This window comes from Aspergillus lentulus, assembly GCF_001445615.1.
Source record: "Aspergillus lentulus DNA, contig: Alt12, strain: IFM 54703, whole genome shotgun sequence".
Taxonomy (NCBI): domain Eukaryota; kingdom Fungi; phylum Ascomycota; class Eurotiomycetes; order Eurotiales; family Aspergillaceae; genus Aspergillus; species Aspergillus lentulus.
The window spans coordinates 811,769-830,510 of record NW_028322115.1 but is presented as its reverse complement, the minus strand read 5'-3'; the positions used below and the strand labels follow the sequence as shown (position 1 = coordinate 830,510).

At 50.7% G+C, this 18,742-nt stretch overlaps 7 protein-coding genes across 7 annotated transcripts; 4 read left to right on the top strand and 3 right to left on the bottom strand.

Annotated features, from left to right (window-relative positions):
- Positions 1–23: 23 nt before the first annotated feature.
- On the top strand, positions 24–4,365 carry ALT_6229 (chromatin-binding exonuclease XRN1; the record flags this gene model as incomplete). The annotated part of the gene is made up of 2 exons (XM_033555502.2): positions 24–1,722; positions 1,820–4,365. The coding sequence occupies 2 exons, from the start codon at positions 24–26 to the stop codon at positions 4,363–4,365; spliced, it is 4,245 nt and encodes a 1,414-aa protein (XP_033411393.2).
- Positions 4,366–4,821: 456 nt separating this feature from the next.
- Positions 4,822–5,994, top strand: ALT_6228 (uncharacterized protein; the record flags this gene model as incomplete). Its single annotated transcript, XM_033555503.2, has 4 exons — positions 4,822–5,155; positions 5,229–5,306; positions 5,355–5,869; positions 5,947–5,994. The coding sequence occupies 4 exons, from the start codon at positions 4,822–4,824 to the stop codon at positions 5,992–5,994; spliced, it is 975 nt and encodes a 324-aa protein (XP_033411394.2).
- Positions 5,995–6,283: 289 nt separating this feature from the next.
- On the bottom strand, positions 6,284–8,093 carry ALT_6227 (cytochrome P450; the record flags this gene model as incomplete). The annotated part of the gene is made up of 6 exons (XM_033555504.2): positions 6,284–6,693; positions 6,757–7,374; positions 7,432–7,500; positions 7,563–7,647; positions 7,703–7,828; positions 7,893–8,093. 6 exons carry the CDS (start codon positions 8,091–8,093, stop codon positions 6,284–6,286), a joined length of 1,509 nt encoding a protein of 502 aa, XP_033411395.2.
- A 656-nt stretch (positions 8,094–8,749) lies between these two features.
- ALT_6226 (snoRNA-binding rRNA-processing protein PWP2) lies at positions 8,750–11,680 on the bottom strand (the record flags this gene model as incomplete). The annotated part of the gene is made up of 4 exons (XM_089600037.1): positions 8,750–10,583; positions 10,633–10,880; positions 10,931–11,426; positions 11,499–11,680. 4 exons carry the CDS (start codon positions 11,678–11,680, stop codon positions 8,750–8,752), a joined length of 2,760 nt encoding a protein of 919 aa, XP_089455499.1.
- Positions 11,681–12,122: 442 nt separating this feature from the next.
- On the top strand, positions 12,123–13,672 carry aspC (septin CDC12; the record flags this gene model as incomplete). Its single annotated transcript, XM_033555506.2, has 7 exons — positions 12,123–12,167; positions 12,243–12,256; positions 12,330–12,372; positions 12,427–12,589; positions 12,652–12,962; positions 13,026–13,534; positions 13,603–13,672. The coding sequence occupies 7 exons, from the start codon at positions 12,123–12,125 to the stop codon at positions 13,670–13,672; spliced, it is 1,155 nt and encodes a 384-aa protein (XP_033411397.1).
- Positions 13,673–14,203: 531 nt separating this feature from the next.
- On the top strand, positions 14,204–15,407 carry ALT_6224 (WD40 repeat domain-containing protein; the record flags this gene model as incomplete). The annotated part of the gene is made up of 4 exons (XM_033555507.2): positions 14,204–14,261; positions 14,316–14,654; positions 14,727–15,320; positions 15,385–15,407. 4 exons carry the CDS (start codon positions 14,204–14,206, stop codon positions 15,405–15,407), a joined length of 1,014 nt encoding a protein of 337 aa, XP_033411398.2.
- A 1,341-nt stretch (positions 15,408–16,748) lies between these two features.
- Positions 16,749–18,273, bottom strand: ALT_6223 (ACT domain-containing protein; the record flags this gene model as incomplete). Its single annotated transcript, XM_033555508.2, has 2 exons — positions 16,749–17,757; positions 17,819–18,273. 2 exons carry the CDS (start codon positions 18,271–18,273, stop codon positions 16,749–16,751), a joined length of 1,464 nt encoding a protein of 487 aa, XP_033411399.2.
- Between the last annotated feature and the right edge of the window lie 469 nt (positions 18,274–18,742).

The window sequence follows — 18,742 nt, the reverse complement described above, 5'->3', positions numbered from 1 at the left end:
AATACACTTCGCATTCATTCGCCATGGGTGTTCCCAAGTTCTTCCGCTGGCTCAGCGAGCGCTACCCCACGATCTCCATGTTGATCGCGGAGAATCGGATACCTGAATTTGATGCGCTTTATCTCGACATGAACGGTATCATTCATAATTGTACACATAAAGACAGCGATTCTCCCACGTTTCGCATGACGGAGGATAAGATGTTTATAGCGATCTTCAACTATATCGAGCATCTGTACGGCAAGATCAAGCCAAGGAAATTGTTCTTCATGGCGGTTGACGGTGTCGCTCCTCGCGCGAAGATGAATCAACAGCGTGCGAGACGGTTTAGAACAGCCCTGGATGCTGAGGTTGCAAAGGAGAAGGCCATAGCCCAGGGAATAGAGATGCCGAAAGAGGATCCATTCGACAGCAACTGCATCACTCCCGGTACGGAGTTCATGGCAAAGCTCACGCAACAACTGAAGTATTTCATCAACAAGAAAATCTCAGAGGACAAAGATTGGCAAGGGGTAGATATTGTGCTGTCGGGTCATGAGGTACCGGGAGAAGGTGAACATAAGATTATGGAGTATATCCGGCATGCGAAAGCGCAGCCAGGGTATGACCCCAACATTCGTCACTGTCTCTATGGTCTTGATGCGGACTTGATCATGTTGGGCCTTCTTAGTCATGATCCTCATTTCTGTCTCCTTCGTGAGGAGGTGACATTTGGTCGCCAAGTCCAGAAGAAGCCTAAGGAACTTGAGCACCAAAACTTCTACCTCTTGCATCTTTGTATGGTTCGAGAATACCTGGAATTGGAGTTTCAGGAATTGGAACAGGAGGGAGTTCTGGATTTTCCCTTTGATATGGAACGGGTCATCGATGACTTTATCCTGATGGCTTTCTTCGTTGGAAACGATTTTCTACCTAATCTTCCTAATCTGCACATCAACGAGGGAGCCCTCTCGCTAATGTTTAAGATCTACAAGGACGTCTTGCCAAAAATGGGTGGCTACGTCAACGAGGGAGGTGTCATCAACCTGAAGCGCCTCGGTATGCTTATTGAAGCTCTGAGTGATGTTGAGTTTCGCTTCTTTGAAGCCGAATACTCTGACGCGAGGTGGATTAACGCCAAACGGAATGGCGTCGAGAACGGTTCTGAGTTCCAAGAGAAGCCAAAGGGTTTGACTCTCACGCCAGCCCAGAAGGAGCTTTTCAAAGAAATCAAAAAGTATGTTTTGAACAGGCCTGAGAAGGCATCAGGTTCAAAACCCCTAGATCTTCCTCCCACACTACCGGCTCGTGATCGCAAGTTTGTGGAGCAACTTGCAGACGACCTGCGACTACCGTGGACCACAGTTGCGGACGAACACGGAGACCGATTCATCAGACTTCAGCTGCCTGCCAACGAGGATGACGACAGCGAAGAGGAGGAAGATGAAGAGGCGTCTATGGCCGTACAGCGTGTCATTCGGAGATATGACAATGCGAAGGTCCAGGAGATTTCCCCCGAGGAAGCCCAGAAAGCAGCAGAAAAGAAGTACGAGGAAAAATTCCAGGACTGGAAAGACAAATATTACATGAGCAAATTTGGATGGGGTCTCGACAATCACGAGGAAATGCGGAAACTGACGGAAAATTATGTGCAAGGTCTTCAATGGGTTCTGTATTATTATTACAGAGGCATTGCGTCTTGGCCCTGGTTCTTCAAGTATCATTATGCGCCCATGATTTCTGGTATGTGCTGGCTACTCATCTGAGATAATAACCTTTCTTCTCCCAGTTGTTACCACGACTTTCCTAAGCATCTCACTCTTTTGCTGACCATGACTAGACGTGATCAAGGGTCTAAACGCGGACATGAATTTCAAACTGGGCCAACCGTTCAAGCCTTATGAGCAGCTCATGGGTGTCTTACCTGACCGAAGCAAGCAGATTGTGCCTGCCGCGTTCCGGGACTTAATGACGTCCCCAGAATCTCCCATCATCGACTTCTATCCGCGTGATTTTGAATTGGATATGAACGGCAAGAAGATGGAATGGGAGGCTGTTGTCAAGATTCCATTCATTGATGAACGTCGCCTCTTGGAAGCTCTTGCCACCAGAGAGCACCTCTTGACCCCGGAAGAAAAAGCGCGAAATGGGTTTGGAGTTAGTCTCAAGTTTACTTACTCTCCGGAAGTGAACTTCACCTACCCTTCATCTCTCCCTGGTGTCTTCCCTGATATCCCCAGCTGCCATTGCATTGAGAACATTTTTGATCTGCCTACCATGGATGGCTTGGAACCTTATATTGGCTTGGTCGAGGGTGTCCAGCTTGGAGCGGCTGCATTGGCTGGTTTCCCAAGTTTGAAGACTCTACCCCACGTAGGCCAGCTTGGTTTCCACGGCGTGTGCGTTTTCCAACAGGAGAGTCGCAACGAGAGTATGGTTATCACTGTACTCGACCCGGGGAGCAGATCGAGTATTGAGCTGGCTAAGCAGAAGCTTGGGAAGCGTGTCTTTGTCGGCTACCCCTTTCTGCAGGAAGCTCTTGTCATCCGTGTATCTGATGAGCTGTTCGATTATCTCCTTCCGGAAGGAGAGAACCATGTGGTTTCCATTCCTCACACTGAGGCCCAAATCGATCAGTGGAAGAAGAAGGCAGATAAGATCGAAGGGATGTACAGCCGCAGACTTGGCACTATTATTGGCCCCGTTGAGTCAATGGTGCACGTTCAACTTCTCAAGGGTCTGATCAAAACAGACGAGGGTGCTACAATCAAGGAATTCGCCGATATTCCAGGGCAGGAAACCGACTATGCGCTACAGCTCGTCGTGGACGAAGTTATCAACCCCGATGAGCGCTTCATCGAACGTGATGCCCTGCCCATCGAGAAGGAATTCCCGGAAGGCTCGCGTGCCTTTTTCTTGGGCGATTTCAATTATGGTAGACCGGTGCACATTACAGGACATGAAGACGGCAAGGTTAATGGGTTGATTGCTGCAATCAAGGGCCGCGAGCCAGAGTTTGGGAAAGATCGCGCTAGAGAAGCGGAGAGGCTATGCCCCTATATGCCCTCATTTGCTATTGCTCGCAGCCTGCGTTTGAATCCATTGGTATTGGCAAAGATCACCTCCTCATTCTCTGTTGACATGGAGGGGCAGCGCGTCAATCTGGGTCTGAATCTCAAGTTCGAAGCGAGAAAACAGAAAGTCCTTGGCTACTCCCGTCGCGGGGAGTCTGGCTGGGAATTCAGTCCGAAGGCAGTCGATCTTCTCCAGCAGTACATGATTAAATTTCCAGAGTTCATTGCTGGTATCCAGCGTAACCCTCAGAAGGACCGTTACCAGCCGGCAGATTTCTACCCGGAGGACGTCGCACTTGTGAAGATGAAGGAAATCAGAGATTGGCTCAAAGCGATGGAAGCCAAAAAGTTTGAGAGGGTTCCTCTTGAGGCTGAGCAGTTGGATTCTGATGTTGTGAAGTTGATCGAACAGGACGCGGATCAACTTGTGCAGAGTCAACCTCCGATGCAGCCTAAGAAGATCAGAGGTGTCCCCCGAAGCGCGCTTCTGCGGCCTTCGGATGTCGAGCAGCGTTTGCAGAATCAAACTTTCAAGCTTGGAGATCGTGTGGTCTATGCTCAAGATTCTGGTAAGGTGCCCATTGCCACTCGAGGAACAGTTGTCGGCCTCACTCGGACGCCCCGAGCCATGTTGCTTGACGTTGTCTTCGATGTTTCCTTCATGAGCGGAACCACTCTGGGAGACCGCTGCTCGCCATTCCGCGGTCAAACTGTCTTGGCGTCGTCCGTTCTCAATGTTTCCTATCGTCAATTACTCGCCAGCACACGGGCTGCCGCCAGTCAACAGGCACAGACCCAACCTCCGCCTTTGACTGTGGCAGGATACGGTGCTCCGCTTGGTCCTAATGGGCTGGGCCAGCTGAAGGAGGCTGCGGCTCCTCCTCCATTGACCAACTCATACCGTGGCGCTGTCTCGGGCTTGGGTAATACACGAGGAAATGGTGCTCCTCATAGAGGACGTGGAGGTCGCGGTGCCGCGAACGGAGGATCGCCGCAAACTACTTTACCGTTCCGCCCCCACCCTACCAGCGGTGACGGCGCTGAACAACGCGGCGGCAGGGGTCGTGGAGGCATGTACCGTACTCGTGCGGGGTATGTATCCGTGGATAACAGCAACCCCGAGGCAGGTGTGATCAGAAACAACCCTCACTTCCGGCCTCAGAATTACTCCCAGGTGCCGCCTCCCAAGGCATTGAATCGTGGCAGTGGACGTGGGGGCCGGGGCGGTTTCCGCGGGTCGGATAGAGGAAGCGGGTCCAGAGGAAGGGGTGGTCACCGAGGAAGAGGTGCAGCTATTGTAAACACTGAGTAAACGATGTGTTATGGTGCTCCAGTTGGACTTTTAACAGGGTATCATATCTCGGTTATGGCATGGTTGGGTGTTGACGGTAACTTGTCTGTCATTTGACCGGCTTTGTGGCATAAGGCATAGATGACCATAAACAATTTACTGTGGAGAGCGCTCTCCTGTACCAGAGTCAAATGTGAACCAACATTATTCTCTTCCATAGTTAAGTCCGAGAGGTTATCATCTGTTAAGCATTTTCCCCCCACGGTAATCCGCGCTCTGGATGTGGAGAAATATCCGCACTCATAGTTGGGACGATCGACCAACCGGATATTGCAGTATCTTTGGGGTAGCTCTTTGATGCGGGGGAGATATGCAGGATGGTGCATTGTCTATTATTGCAGTGGTCTTCTTCTTCATTCAGCTGAACTGACTCTTTTCTATAATTACCTGTGCCATATTCCAGAAAAGTATACAGACATGGCATCTGTAACCACTCTCCCCACCTTCGACAACCTCACCATCGACCCCTCAGGGCCACCAGGGAACGCATGGGGTCTATTTGGCAAGCACAACGAGCTGGGGATGCTGAACCTGCTCACTCCCGAAACAGTGCGCAGGGCAGCATCAGAGGAGATTCGAGACGGCGTACGATTCTCGCTTGATCTGCCACTCGACCGAATCAAGAACCCCAGTTTCGGGCGCAAGCCGTTTGCGCAGGAGTTGGTCAACAAGGCGCCACGGATTGTGAATGATGATATCCTTGTCTTCAATACGCAGTGTAGTACGCAGTGGGATGGATTTAGGCATTATGGTAAGCTTGTGCCTGACCACCAGTACGTTGATGCGAGTTCGAGGAGTAGGCTGAGAGACGCACTGCGCGGTAGGGAACCATACACATAAATGCTACTTTAACGGGCATTCACTGGGGGACTTGAAAACCTCCCCTGTGATAGGGATTGACGGTAAGTCTGCCTTACACAATCCGATACACTTCCAACTCATAGCTCTAGCATGGGTCAAACACGGCGGCATCGTCGGCAGAGGCGTGCTAATCGACTACGCCTCGTGGGCAACCAAGAACTCCATCCCTCTCAGCCCCTTCACCACAACCAAGATCCCCATCTCAGCAATCAAGCAGATCGTCAAAGAGAACGATATCCGATTCCGCCCCGGCGATATCCTCTTCCTCCGCACAGGCTTCACAACCGCCTACGACAAGCTCTCCCCGGACGAAGAGCTGGCCATCTCTCAGCGTGAAACGCCTCAATTCGCAGGACTCGAGGCCGGAGAGGCTACTCTGCGCTGGCTGTGGGAGAATCAGTTCGCTGCCGTAGCGAGTGACTCGCCTAGTTTCGAGCCTTCACCCATCGCGGGCCCTCAAGGTCCGCCGGAGTTTCAGCTGCACCAGTGGTTGCTGGCAGGCTGGGGGATGCCTATTGGGGAGTATTTTGATCTCGAGGGAGTGGCGGAATATTGTGCGAAGACGAATCGGTGGAGTTTCTTCCTGTCGAGTGTGCCGTTGAAGGTGAGTCAGCTTGTTATGTTGTGCTTTCGAATAGTGGGTGAGTGGGTTGTACTGACGAGATCGATCTATACCAACAGGTTCCTGGGGGCGTGGCGAGTCCTCCTAATGCGGTGGCTATCTTCTAGTCATTTCATACATATATCTTCATATAGGGAGATCTGATATAATGGGTCGGATAGTTGAGACAATGAAATGTTTCATTTGTATTCCCTTCGTCTGCGCTAGGTAGCATGGAAAATAACCGAAATAACGGAGATGCCAGTTCACATAGGTGCCCAATAAATGAGTGGTAATTCAAAAATTCAAAAATTGAAAGCAATATCCAGTCTGACCATCTATCCTTCGAAAACTCCTTCAGGAAACCATACGTCCAAGTGAAAACCCAAATCTCTGCCATCACTCCAGTCTCCCCTATCAAACGACGTCTCTCTTCTTGAGAAGAATTTTGGCGTGCATGTTGGGCATAATCTGCTCCCCAAGAGTGAGGTTCCTCGGTCTTCTGTTGTTGTCATCCTCGAACTTGAACTCGTAGTCTGCAATCAAGCGACTCAAGATCGCCTTGTTCGTGTTCGCAGCGAAGAAACGGCCAGGGCAGGCTTGTCTACCGTAGCCGAAATGCATGTTTGATGGACTGATGCTGACAAGGCTTGTGCTTCTTGCTTCGGGACCTTCGCACCAACGGAATCCTTTGAAGGTAAGAGCATCCTCAATAATAGAGTCATCCATACCCATGGGTTTTGAAGGGAAGCAGATGTGCGTGCCTTTCTCGAGAACCAGGCCATCAGAAAGAACCATCTTCTCCATAACCATGCGGTGAGTAGACACTGACAGGGGCAAACTGTTAGCATAACGAGTACAACGCTGCGCATGAAAAAGGATGCACTCACGTTCTCCAGTGGGGTTGAAACGCTGTGATTCTCTCATAAAGCTGTCCAGGCGACGCTGAGAGGCGAACGAAGCCTGAGTCACCTTGTCCCACCCGTCTTTCACAGTCTCGCGGACCTCCTCCCTGAGAGGCTCAATGTACTCGGGTCGAACCATAAGATCGTAGATAGCATGGGTCATCAGCATAGAGCTCGTGTGGACAACAGCCAAAGCCATCACAATAAGCAACATCTGAGAGATGTTGGCAGGGTCCTTATCGAAGCCATCCTCTGCAAGGTCCATCATCCACTGAAGAAAATCGTCCGGCTTCTGATATGCGGGATCATTCATTTCTGCCTCGCGACGTGCCAAGATCATCGGGATGAAAAGCTCTTTCTGAACGAAGCGCAGCTGAGTGCGGAGTTTCCTGACGCTGGGAAGCACCTTGGCAACCAATGGACGCATGAAGTTGGGGAACGGACGGAGCAAAATAACAGTGACCCCGAGATTGACCGTGTAGCTGGTGACTGTTTCCAGCCACTGTGGGTTGCGGCAGATGCTCTCTCCAACAATCACGCGAGAAGTAGCCCGAGTGACAAGGCCCAGGATCATGTCGTAGAGGTTGACCGGGACCCAGTGATCTATAGCGGTGGTCAGTCTGGTGCTTACCTAGCTGATGAGGATTGAGTTGGACATACCATCACAGTCAGGCACTTCAACCTGGAATGCGAACTGAAGTTCATCGAGAAGACGAGGAAGAATTCGGCCTTGAAGTTGCCTTTCGTCAGCCTTAGACATTCAAGCAGATGTATACAAAGCATGTACTTACCGATAGCTGGAGTCAGACCCTTGTGAACCGTCTTCACAGGTAAATGGCTATCAACAAGAACATTGGTGTATTTGCCAAGGATGTTCTAATGCGAGGCGTCAGTTTATTCTTACCTCAAAGTTAGAAAGACCGCAACATACCTCGAATTGCGCATCGACGCCGCTGAGCTTGGATGGAGGCAAGTGACGAATCTCCGGAAGATACTTTGGAGGCAAAACAAGCAAGTCGCCGTCCGCTTTGAGGACACGGTAGGGCTGGTCTCTGTACTGCAAGGCCGGTCAGCTGAGAATGATGAGAATGACAGATATGAGCGGAAAAACAGGTAAGTACCTTCTCGTAACCGTACTTGATCAGGTAAGGCGCCACGAAAATGAACATGAGCCGGTTAATGAAGTCTGGAAGGAAGCGACTGAACCGGACAGTGGGGATTTCGGCTAAGGCCTCGCCTGGTGGATAATGATAGAAATAGAGAGACGAGGAGAGTAGTAGGGCAAATGGCCAACAAGGCAGTTCGAGCACCTGGTCAGCCATGACTGACAACTTGACAACCTGATGGTGCGAGGCTGTGCTAATGATGTTTCATTCAGCGATCGATCGATATGATGAAGCGCTATGGGGGTATATGAGCAGAGTAGTGGCGTAGGGTGAAGGAGGTAAGAAGAGAGAAGCTCGCGAGATGCATCGATAGGGAAGAGTATTTCTATGTGTGCAGCAAGCGAGGCAGATTGAATGAGCAAACGATCAGCCACGGAGAGAGCCGCTAACGAAAGGAACTAGAATGCTCGATATGTCCAGAGCAGTGAATGTTGTGCTAGATATGCAGTTACCAGACGGCATATTTCCTTATGTGAAGTCCCTAACGGGCATATCCGCATAACAGTGAGCATAAGTGAGAGCCGGGCTCATTACTTTCCGCTATGGTGCTATTGAATGAGAACGTTGTGGAAGACAAATGTCCAAGGACGAGCTTGCTAGATCATCAATAGTCTATTTGAACGGATATGCTATTAGCACATGCTATCCAAGGAACAACAGGGCTATACAAAAGACTCCAGGACTTTTACTTGCTCCCTTTTCCAGGTATATCAAAACAATCGAACGCCAGACGCAGATGCAAGAAGAGAAGATGAGAATGCGAGAGGAAGGGCAAATGAGGTGTATATAGGTACAAGACGAAGTGAATGAGATCATTCGAGGCCAACCCATTCCCCCTCCTTATCGTCACCATCTGCATCAGACATGCGCTCATCCTTGCCGTCCATGATTATAGCATCATAATCCTGAATAGCTTTCGGAGCGCCATTCATTCTATCTGCAAGTACCGGTTTCGAGAGGAGATAACTGAGATCGTACACATTCTTCTCCGTCAACTTCCTCAAATTCTCCCGAATGTCATCAACAGCCCGCTGTATGGCACGCAGTTCTGTTGCGAGCGTGCCTGAGTTATCCTTGAAGTAGCGACCATGGATGCTCAGGAGAGATTCAATCCACCGCAAGTTGAACTCCAGGTGAGGCGTTTCTTCAGCAGCCTGGGCTACGAACCGCAGGAAGCGAGAAAGGTAGACAGTGGGCAGTGCGCGTACGACAAGAGAAATCTCTGAGGGTGGAATAGCCTCATAGACTGCGCGAATCAGTTTCGACTCGTTAAGACGGAAAGCCATGACCAGCGCTTTCAAGAACGTATTGTCATCGTCTGCTGTGTTGGTCGAGTGCGCCTTCTTGGCAGCGTCAAGGGTGGCAAGGATAGTGGTGGGAGTGATATCGATATCGAGGTCAAACGGATCGAAGACAAATTCGGTGTCCAGACTGTAAACTAGAAGACCTTCCGTCGAAGCTGCACAAAATGCGCGCCCGGTTGGGGAGAAGTCGACTGCAGTGACACGCACTTCGGGTCGAGTCTTACGCGTCCCAGCATCGCCACGCTTCGCGCCGGGAAGGCTGCGGTCAATGCGATCTTCCAGATCTGAGGCTTCGCCTGTCTCGTCAATGAGACCTCGAGGGCCAGCCTCTGTCAAATCACGACTATTCAAGAATTCCTGGGTGCCGTCTAGAGAAGTGTTGACACTGACTGTGTATTTCTTCAGCAATGCGCCCGATCTCACATCATACAGGCAAATGTGCTTGCTGTTGCCTCCAGCCAGGATACAAGAGCCGTCAGCGCTGTATGTGATGCAATTGAAATGTTTGGTTGCCGCTGAGTTCGCGGCCGTCACACGATCGCCCATCTTGCGGCCACCGGACACATCGCGACGACCGTCAATGCCTCCTTCCTGGACTGCGTTGTCCACAGACCAAAAGGTCAACTGACCGTCAAGAGTAGATGCGGCAACCTGCTTCCCGTCAGGCCGGAATGCCACATCCAGAATATCTGACATGAGCTGCAAAGGTTCGCTAGTCTGCGTCCTTCCGAAAATGCTCCATACTCGGACAGTACGGTCCCAGCTACCGCTAACTAGATGGTTGCCGCCCGCCGCAAACGCGAGAGACGATACGGGCCCTTCGTGACCGGACAACTGGTCAAGAAGCTGTCCTGTTTGTACTGACCACACGTGGATATCGAAAGAATCCGGTGACCCGGCGCAAATGACCTCACCACTTGGGTCGACGGCAAGAGAGGTGAAAGACGTCCGGGATGGTGCAGTGAAGGTTCGGAAGTTGCGATAACGAATGAGATCCCATGCCCTCACTGAGCCATCCAGAGATGCGGTAAATAGAACACTTCCTTTCTTGGCAAACTGGCATGCAGTGACTCCGCTTGAATGCTCAGTGAATGTGACAATGCAAAAGCCGGACTTGACATCCCAGACCTTTACTTTTCCATCATCCGCGGCAGTAACGATCTTTTGTCCATCTGGGGAGTAGGCAAGAGCGTTCATCGAGTCCAAGTGGCCCTGTTGCTTCAAGATATAGGATTCTGATTGCCATTCCCACACGAGCAATTGACCATGCTTCGACGAGCCAAAGGCCAACCACTCACCGGACTTGTTGACTGTCACGAAGTCGATGTTACTCTGAGAAACGCTAAAACGGGTCAACCTCACAGTTCGCTATCGGATAACAAGAGTCATACCTCAGTTGATGGATCGGGTTGAAGTCCGGCAGATCGTACAGGCCGAAAAGGCCGTTGGAGAAACCTACAACCAAGAGATTCGAGGGGGCGTGAAAAGTAGCACAGTTGACCTTGGCGTCGTTCTGCATGAAGTAGTCCTTTTTGACAATCCGCCAACGAGCTTCGGCAATATCTTCCATCGTATCCGAATCTTTCTTAGTCACGTACTCCCACCTGAAAAGAGCTCCATCCGAACTGATTGTGTAGATCTTGGATGGTGTCAGCAAACGAATCTTGTAAATATTTCGATTCAACTTACGGATTCTTGATCCGCTGTGAAATAGGCTGCCTTCACGCCTTGACGATGGCCGGCCAGGGTGGTGGGTTCGAAGCCTTCTTCCGGATCTAAACTCCATATCCGTGCTGTGAGGTCTTTGGATGCCGTAAGGAGGAAGCGTGAGTCTCTAGACCACTCAATATTCTGGATGACATCGAAATGGGCGGCGAGATCTCGGTGCAGAACAAAGGGTGCGAATTCGATCTCTCCGTTATTATCGGTACCTGGGGTCGATGGTGTGTGCCAGATCTGCAACCGTCTTCCCACTCCGACAGCGAAATGACGACCCGTTGACGAGAATTTGAGCGCAGTGACTCGATCTTTAAAAGAGAAGTGGTGGATTACAATCCTGCGAACGAAATTCGTCAAGATAGCACGACCATTCTCGTCAACGGAGAGGAGAAGGTTGCCGCGGGGCGAAAGATCTAAACGATCGATATTGGTGCGATGAGAGAATGGAAGTGTGTAGGATGTGTTCCTTCAGCACGGCCATTGAGTTAGCTCAAAAGATCCGACGAGTATTCCATAGCATGCAAGAGACCGAACATACTGGACAAGGTCGAAAACTGTGACCTTATTGCCTACTGGGGAAAGCAAGCAGTTTCCATCAGGCGTGAAGAGAAGATTTCCTTTGCGATATACCGTCCCCAGAAGGTTGGAGAACTGCGATTGAGTCAGAACTGCGGTCGCAAGGAGGGAAAGAAAGAAAGTCACCTTGAAATCTGTCTTCATTGTCTCTGATAAGCGTGCGTAGCTTCTCAGTCTTCGCCTGGAGTCGATCTTCAAAAAAATCGTCTTCCTAAACGGGCGATAAGAGAGCTGATCATTTGTTAATCCGAGGCCGAAGACGCTAGCTCCAATAAGGACTAGCGCTATCCGGGGCCTAAAGGTCACGTTTGCTTGTTTGCTGGTGTTTGCTTCTCCACCGGGTCTGTGATTCAGGGGCAGCAACAGCCAATTCCAATCCATACCAGACCGATCCATACCAGGGAGAACGTTCTACTACTACTGCTGAGACAGGAGAGAGAAACAGTCCCTTTCCGACGGCTTTTCTCCCCTCATTCTCTAGGTCGTCTTAATCAATTGACTTTTGATTCGCAACAGTTGTCAATTTTAATCAATCAGTTGTCTTCTAATCCGATTTCACCTCCATCTACCTTCCCCCTTTACCATCATGGCCACGACTTCGGAAACTGCTTCCCCTATTGGCATTGCCAACGTAAGTACTCAATCAATGCTTTGGGGATGGATTTGAATGGAAGAAGAGATTTTAACTAGTTCTTTATGACAACAGCTCCCTAATCAGCGGTGTGTACCAACTGTCACGCAGCTTCGATCAGCCGAGAATGAAGCGTGGATAAGTCTAACTGAAGCTATACAGACACAAAATTGTCGCTAAGCGGGGTGCGGCTTTCACTATCATGGTCTGTCTCGAGCCAGTCAGCCAAGATGAAGCTGTATGCTGATTTCGAGTATAGGTTGCTGGAGAATCGGGATTGGGAAAAACCACGTTTATCAACACCCTGTTTTCGACCACTATCAAGAACTATGCCGATCACAAGCGTCGCCATCAGAAGCAGATTGACCGGACGGTTGAGATCGAGATTACTAAGGCAGAGCTAGAGGAGAAGTTCTTCAAAGGTTAACTTTCGATTCCTCACCCTCGTGAATGGTTACTAATGTAATGATGCGGCCGAGTACAGTCCGTCTAACCGTCATTGATACCCCCGGCTTCGGCGACTATGTCAACAACCGTGACTCCTGGCAACCAATTATCGAGTTCCTTGATGACCAGCACGAATCGTACATGCTTCAGGAGCAGCAACCCCGCCGCACAGACAAGATCGATATGCGTGTTCACGCCTGCTTGTACTTCATCAGACCCACGGGCCACACTTTGAAGCCTCTTGATATCGAGGTCATGAAGCGGCTGAGCTCTCGAGTCAACCTTATTCCCGTTATTGCCAAGGCCGACACTCTTAGCCCTACTGATCTTGCCCGTTTCAAGCAGAGAGTGAGACTTCCGGATGAATGGCCTCCCGTACTGGTAGATACTGACTAGTCCAACCTATTCTAGGTCAAAGCTGTTGTCGAAGCCCAAGGCATCAAGATCTACACCCCTCCTATCGAAGAGGACGACGAGCACGCTGCCGCCCACGCTCGCAGTCTGATGGCTGCTATGCCCTTCGCTGTGATTGGATCCGAGAAAGATGTGAAGACCAACGACAACCGGGTAGTAAAGGGTCGGCAATATGCCTGGGGTGTTGCTGAAGTCGAGAACGAGGACCACTGTGACTTCAAGAAGCTGCGCTCTATCCTGATCCGCACTCACATGCTTGATCTCATCCATACCACCGAGGAGCAGCACTACGAAGCCTACCGCGCACAGCAGATGGAAACAAGAAAGTTCGGCGAGGCCAGACCGAGAAAGCTGGACAACCCCAAGTTCAAGGAAGAGGAGGAGGCTCTGCGGAAGCGTTTCACCGAGCAGGTCAAGGTCGAAGAACAGCGATTCCGCCAGTGGGAGCAGAAGCTCATTTCCGAAAGAGACCGCCTCAACAAGGACCTGGAGGCCACTCACGCTGCGTATGTGCACCTCTTCCTGCAATCCTTATTCTATAAGGAAGTATGGAGACAGTACTGACTGAATACAGAATCAAAGCGCTCGAGCAAGAAATCGAGGCGCTGCAGGGCTCGACCACCCGGAGTCACGGACGCCGTTAAATTGGTCTCGGGCACCTTGGGTACGGCGACGAATTTTGAACGCGCGGTGGAAAAAGGAAAACTGCTTCGATTTGATTAATATTGTCTATTCTTGATTACCCCTCGAGTTTCTTTTCGGCCTATTTTTTTTTTCTCAGCATTCGGGGGACAAACATATTTGATCTAGGCCGTTTGATGCGCTATCTTCCACTGGTGCATTTATTATGCTGTATCATTTCTTTAGCCGCTGGTAGCTAGCGATGATCTCGTTACATCCTTGATAATAACCCATTTGTATTCAGTAGCGTGTCAATACAGAATTAATCTTTGCCCATGATTTGGTTATACCTTAGAGCTACTATATAGGAAGCCTTATCTGGTGGGGCTTACTTCAAGCATGAGCGGGTCGGTTCGAGGTGACATAGCTCTCTTCGGCGGAAATAACAAAGCCTCTCCGCAATTGTTACTTCTAAGGCGAGAACCTTCGTTACCTAAGATCTACCTCTTCGTTGTCCTTCATCCCTATCTTACGCCGAAAAATCTGAGCCATCAATGCCGGCAACAAAACAATTTCCCACGAAGCTTGTCCATACTCTCAAAACGCACAATGGTGAGCTTCTGCCCCATCCCCTAGCCACGCTCTTCATCAACTAAGCAGTTTCAGGACCGGTAAATGCTGTGACTTTCTCTAGCTATCCAGGCACATATGTCCTCACTGGCTCAGCTGATCGCGCCATTCATCTCTCGCGCGCCATCCCGAACAACAGCTCTACCACTGGTCACGAGACAACTTCTCCAATCCAAAAATATGAGGCGCATGGGTACTCAGTCCTGGACGTGGCTGTCGCAGCAGACAATGCGCGTTTTACAAGCGTCGGCGGAGACCGCCAGGTATTTTTGTGGGACGTCGAACAAGGAATCACTACACAGCGATGGACCGGACATAACGCCAGGGTCGAGGCCGTACAGTTCGCTGGCGAGGGCGATTCCGTGGTGGTATCTGGTGAGTACCCTCTCGAGCCTTTCCTGTCTATTGCTGTAGTAGAACAATCCGCAATTCTGACTTTTCTCGCAGGAAGCGCAGACACAACCATCAACCTGTGGGACACCCGGTCCAAATCACACAAGCCTATCCAGACCCTCACCGAGGCCGGCGATACCGTTTCCTCGCTACACGTACACATGCCGACGTATTCTATCGCGAGTGGCAGCTATGATGGCCGCGCTCGCATTTACGATGTCCGCATGGGCCGAACAACCGTTGACGTCCTTGCTCACCCCGTGACGAGCGTCCGGTGCTCTGCGGACGGCAATGCCCTGCTGGTTTCTACCCTCGACAGCCGGATCCGGATGTTGGACCAAGCAGACGGAAAGCTGCTCAAGGCTTTTGGGGGCGAGGAGGGTCTCGAGCTAGGCCCTACTGGTGCGAGGGTGGCGTACCGCAATAGCGAGCTTAGGATTCGGTCTGTCTTTGCCAAGGGAGACGCTGTCGTTCTTAGTGGCAGTGAGTCGGACAAAGGTGATCCGTCGCCACAGGCTCATGTCTTTGCTTGGGATGTGCTCAGTGGAGAGATTATTGCAACTGTCCCGGCGGGGGGTGGAGTGAAGGTTGTTAGCTGCGTAGCATGGAATGAGAAAGGAGGCTGCTGGGCTGGGGGCTGTTCCGATGGTATGTCAAACCATGTCAACCTTTGTACTTGTATGCATAGACTGCTAATAATGGTTCTTTGCAGGCAGCGTCAAAATCTACGGCTGAACGAGAAGAGGATCCGGATCGTTGTGGCCAACCAGGGAGCTCCTTGTGACATCGACTGCAGCTTTGTCAATTCATGCCTTCCAGCGGGGACGACACAAGGTTACCTTCCCTACCTCGCGTGTATCCTGAAACAAAAAGTTCTTCAATGGCCTGCGATCCGAACCGACACAGATCCACCGAAGCCATTCTCCAAGAGCACCAGATTCAACCGCTGGCCGCCCACCAAAATAAATTAATGAGGCCAGCTGCAAGGTCAACCGGCAGTCCATCCCCGCGCACAGAAATGTCCAGAACGTCATGCAATACAAACCCCTTTCGGACCATGCAGCCGAACACCGTAATCTGCAACCTCTGTCGCGCACGCAATCAGCCCTCAGCTCAACGTCCACATTGCAAACAGAGCTACATCGTCCTGTCAACCTGGCCAGCTGCTATTGGACCACTGACCCGCTGGCACATATCGCTGCGTAGTGCATAGTGCATTCTGCATATCGGCATCGGCATGATTCTCGTCAGCCGTCGCAAGGGGATTTCTCTCTTCGGATCACGGCTATTGATCCACGAGTGTGGTAGGCTAGGTCTCGACCATGCGCCGTGCTGCATACACAGCAAATGAGCCAATGATGAGGCTGCATGGTGACGTGTCAGTACCGGACGCCGGTCGAGTTTCAAGTTGCAGACCTTTGTTTGTCTACCCGGTAGACGAGATAGCTACTGCTGAGTCTCAAACTGGACTTGGTGCGAAAGATGCTGAGACGTCACTGATACTGCTGCACCTCGTGGCGATTGTTTGCTGAAGCCATCTGGCACCATATCATACGTTTCGAATTGGAGTGGATCTTGCGATATGCATGTACTGCTCGCCTACTGGATGGTATTTGTTTCATTTCACTTTACATTATGCATTAGTAGGGACTGTACCTTAGTCAGACAGGGAAAGAAAGAAAATCGCCATCATCCATCTGCGCATCCTTCACACAATGTCATCATTTCCACCCAAGGGTATCTTCTGAGTAGAGTGTTTTTCTGCAAGTGAGTTTGATATTATACAGTAACCGTGCATTCTCGTCCAAAACAGTAACCAACCAAGATGCACTGTGACCCCATTCGACCGGGGTAACATGATTTTAACAAACTTCGATAAACACCAGAAACCTTTTTGAGCCAACAATTCCGAAACGCCGATTTGCTGTTTTGTAGTTGATCAGATCAAAAGTCAACGCGTTGAGGATATCATTTTTTGAGTCATGCAGCTGTCGTAAGTTTTTTTAGGTTTCGCCGAGCAATTATAGACCACAGAAATGGAGGAAGACGGCGACATGGATGTGACTAAAGCAAGGGTCACACTTCGAGCACACCAGCCGGTAGGTCCGGTTCATGGCTTTCGGCCTCGAGCGCATCCATTGCTCGATGTAGTTCGTGTTCACCGACAAGGATTGTCCCTGCACGTGCAGTGCTAAGGAAGCTGATCTCGACGGCCTCCAGAGACGTGTCAAGGTCTGGCTGCAGATGATGGGTTGAGAGTGTGAACGGATCGCCATTGGGTGTTCGGTGCGCGGGATTCTGAGCAGGGGGCCTGACTGGTCCTCCAGAGTCCACACTGGACGAGAAGTAGCGATTGAGAGAGCTTTCAGAGGAGAAGGCACCGTTAAAAGAGTGCGACAAAGCAATGGTCGATGCTTCGGTGCTTTCATCCCAGGCGGCATGTGTAGCGTCGGCCAATCGACTGGCAACACCGCAAACAATACCGGTGGCCTCAAGAGGGAGTTTGCGTAGATCCAACGTGATAGGGACGAGGATGTCTTCCTTGGACCCCAGAAGCAGGCTTGTCTCATCAGTAGACTCGGCAGACGAGGTACCATCATTCAAGAATCGGGGCAGGAGCCGCTGTTCCAACAAGAGCGAGGCTGCAGGGTCGGCAGCTGTCAGAGTGAGTGAGAGGAAGCGTGGTCTGTCCACAACCAGTGCAGTCGTCAGTGCCGTGCGGAGGATTGATATTGAGCTAGCATCACTGCTGTATGGGTGATGGGCCGCACATTGCACCAAGCGAAGGGATCGATCGACAGACGGCACAATTTGGTTCTTCCGCAGGGAGGCAAAGGTTCGTCCCTGCAGTTCGTCGAGTGTCGAGGGAGGAGGAGTTGCCGGCGGAGAACCAAGACTACTCGCGGAACGAGATGAACCCGGACTGCTATAGCTGCTGTACTGACTTTGATTGTGATTTATGAAAGCCTCGGTGGTGATTTCGAACTGAAACCCTCGCTTCTCCAACGCTTCAATGACCTGTGCTTTACTGCGCAGCGGCACAATGATGTAGTCGGAAAAGTAAGTGGAGATAAAGAAGATAGAACTGCGAGAGTAAAAGTCAGCAATCGTCATATAAACGGAACGGAGTTCGGGGACGTTCATACATTCCTGCCATCGCTAGAGGACTCGTCAACTCAAGCACGCGTTGGCCAGCTTCCAGACCCTCGCCGTACACCTGCATGGCTATGAAATCGTCCTGACTGATGGACAGGCGGCTCTGGGTAGAGGCATGGTTTTGAACGAAGTTATCGATCATGGGTGCAAAATACTTGTTGGCAAGCTGCCTAGGGCACATGATGGAGCATTCTACCGGGGTGATAGAGAAATTCAAGAAGGCGGGTTGCGCATGCTTGAGGCCATCTCTGGAGCCGTTCTTCAAGACCTCCACATGACTCTGGTCAACGGGGGGTACCTCGTGGAAGAGGACCTGTAGTATCGGAGTCAAGAAATACGGGTAGAGATCCAACGGTATATGCACCAAAGCCAGTCGGTCGTCCTGTGCCTCGATGGTTGTGGTTAGTAAAACAAGCCTTGCACAACAATAATCTATACGGATCATCCTGACGGGAGATGGATAGGCTGATTGATGAACAGCAAGATGGAGACTTACCATAAATTGGACGTGAGCAGAAATAAGAGACAGTGAATGATCCATCATTGCTCCCGGTCAGATAACAAATGATATCAATAGGCTGTTCCGTGGGATCCAATGCTCGGTCTTCCACAAGCTGGATCCTAAGGAAAAGTGAGGTACTCTTGATATGAGACCTCGAGTGATTTGAAAGTATAAGCAGCGGAATCGAACTCGTAGGTACAGTCGGGGGAAGATCCACAAAGAGAAGGCAGTAGGTATGGAAAGGCCAGTTTGAAGTTGTACAGATGAGGCTGTCTCAGTGGACAGTACAGTTGATGTTAGGGCAATAGGCAACAGTGTCACTGGGACGCGAATGATAATGAAAGAAACGGGTATAAATATAGATCCGAGTAAAAGCCAGATTCCATGGAACAAAGAGCGCGGCACACATCAA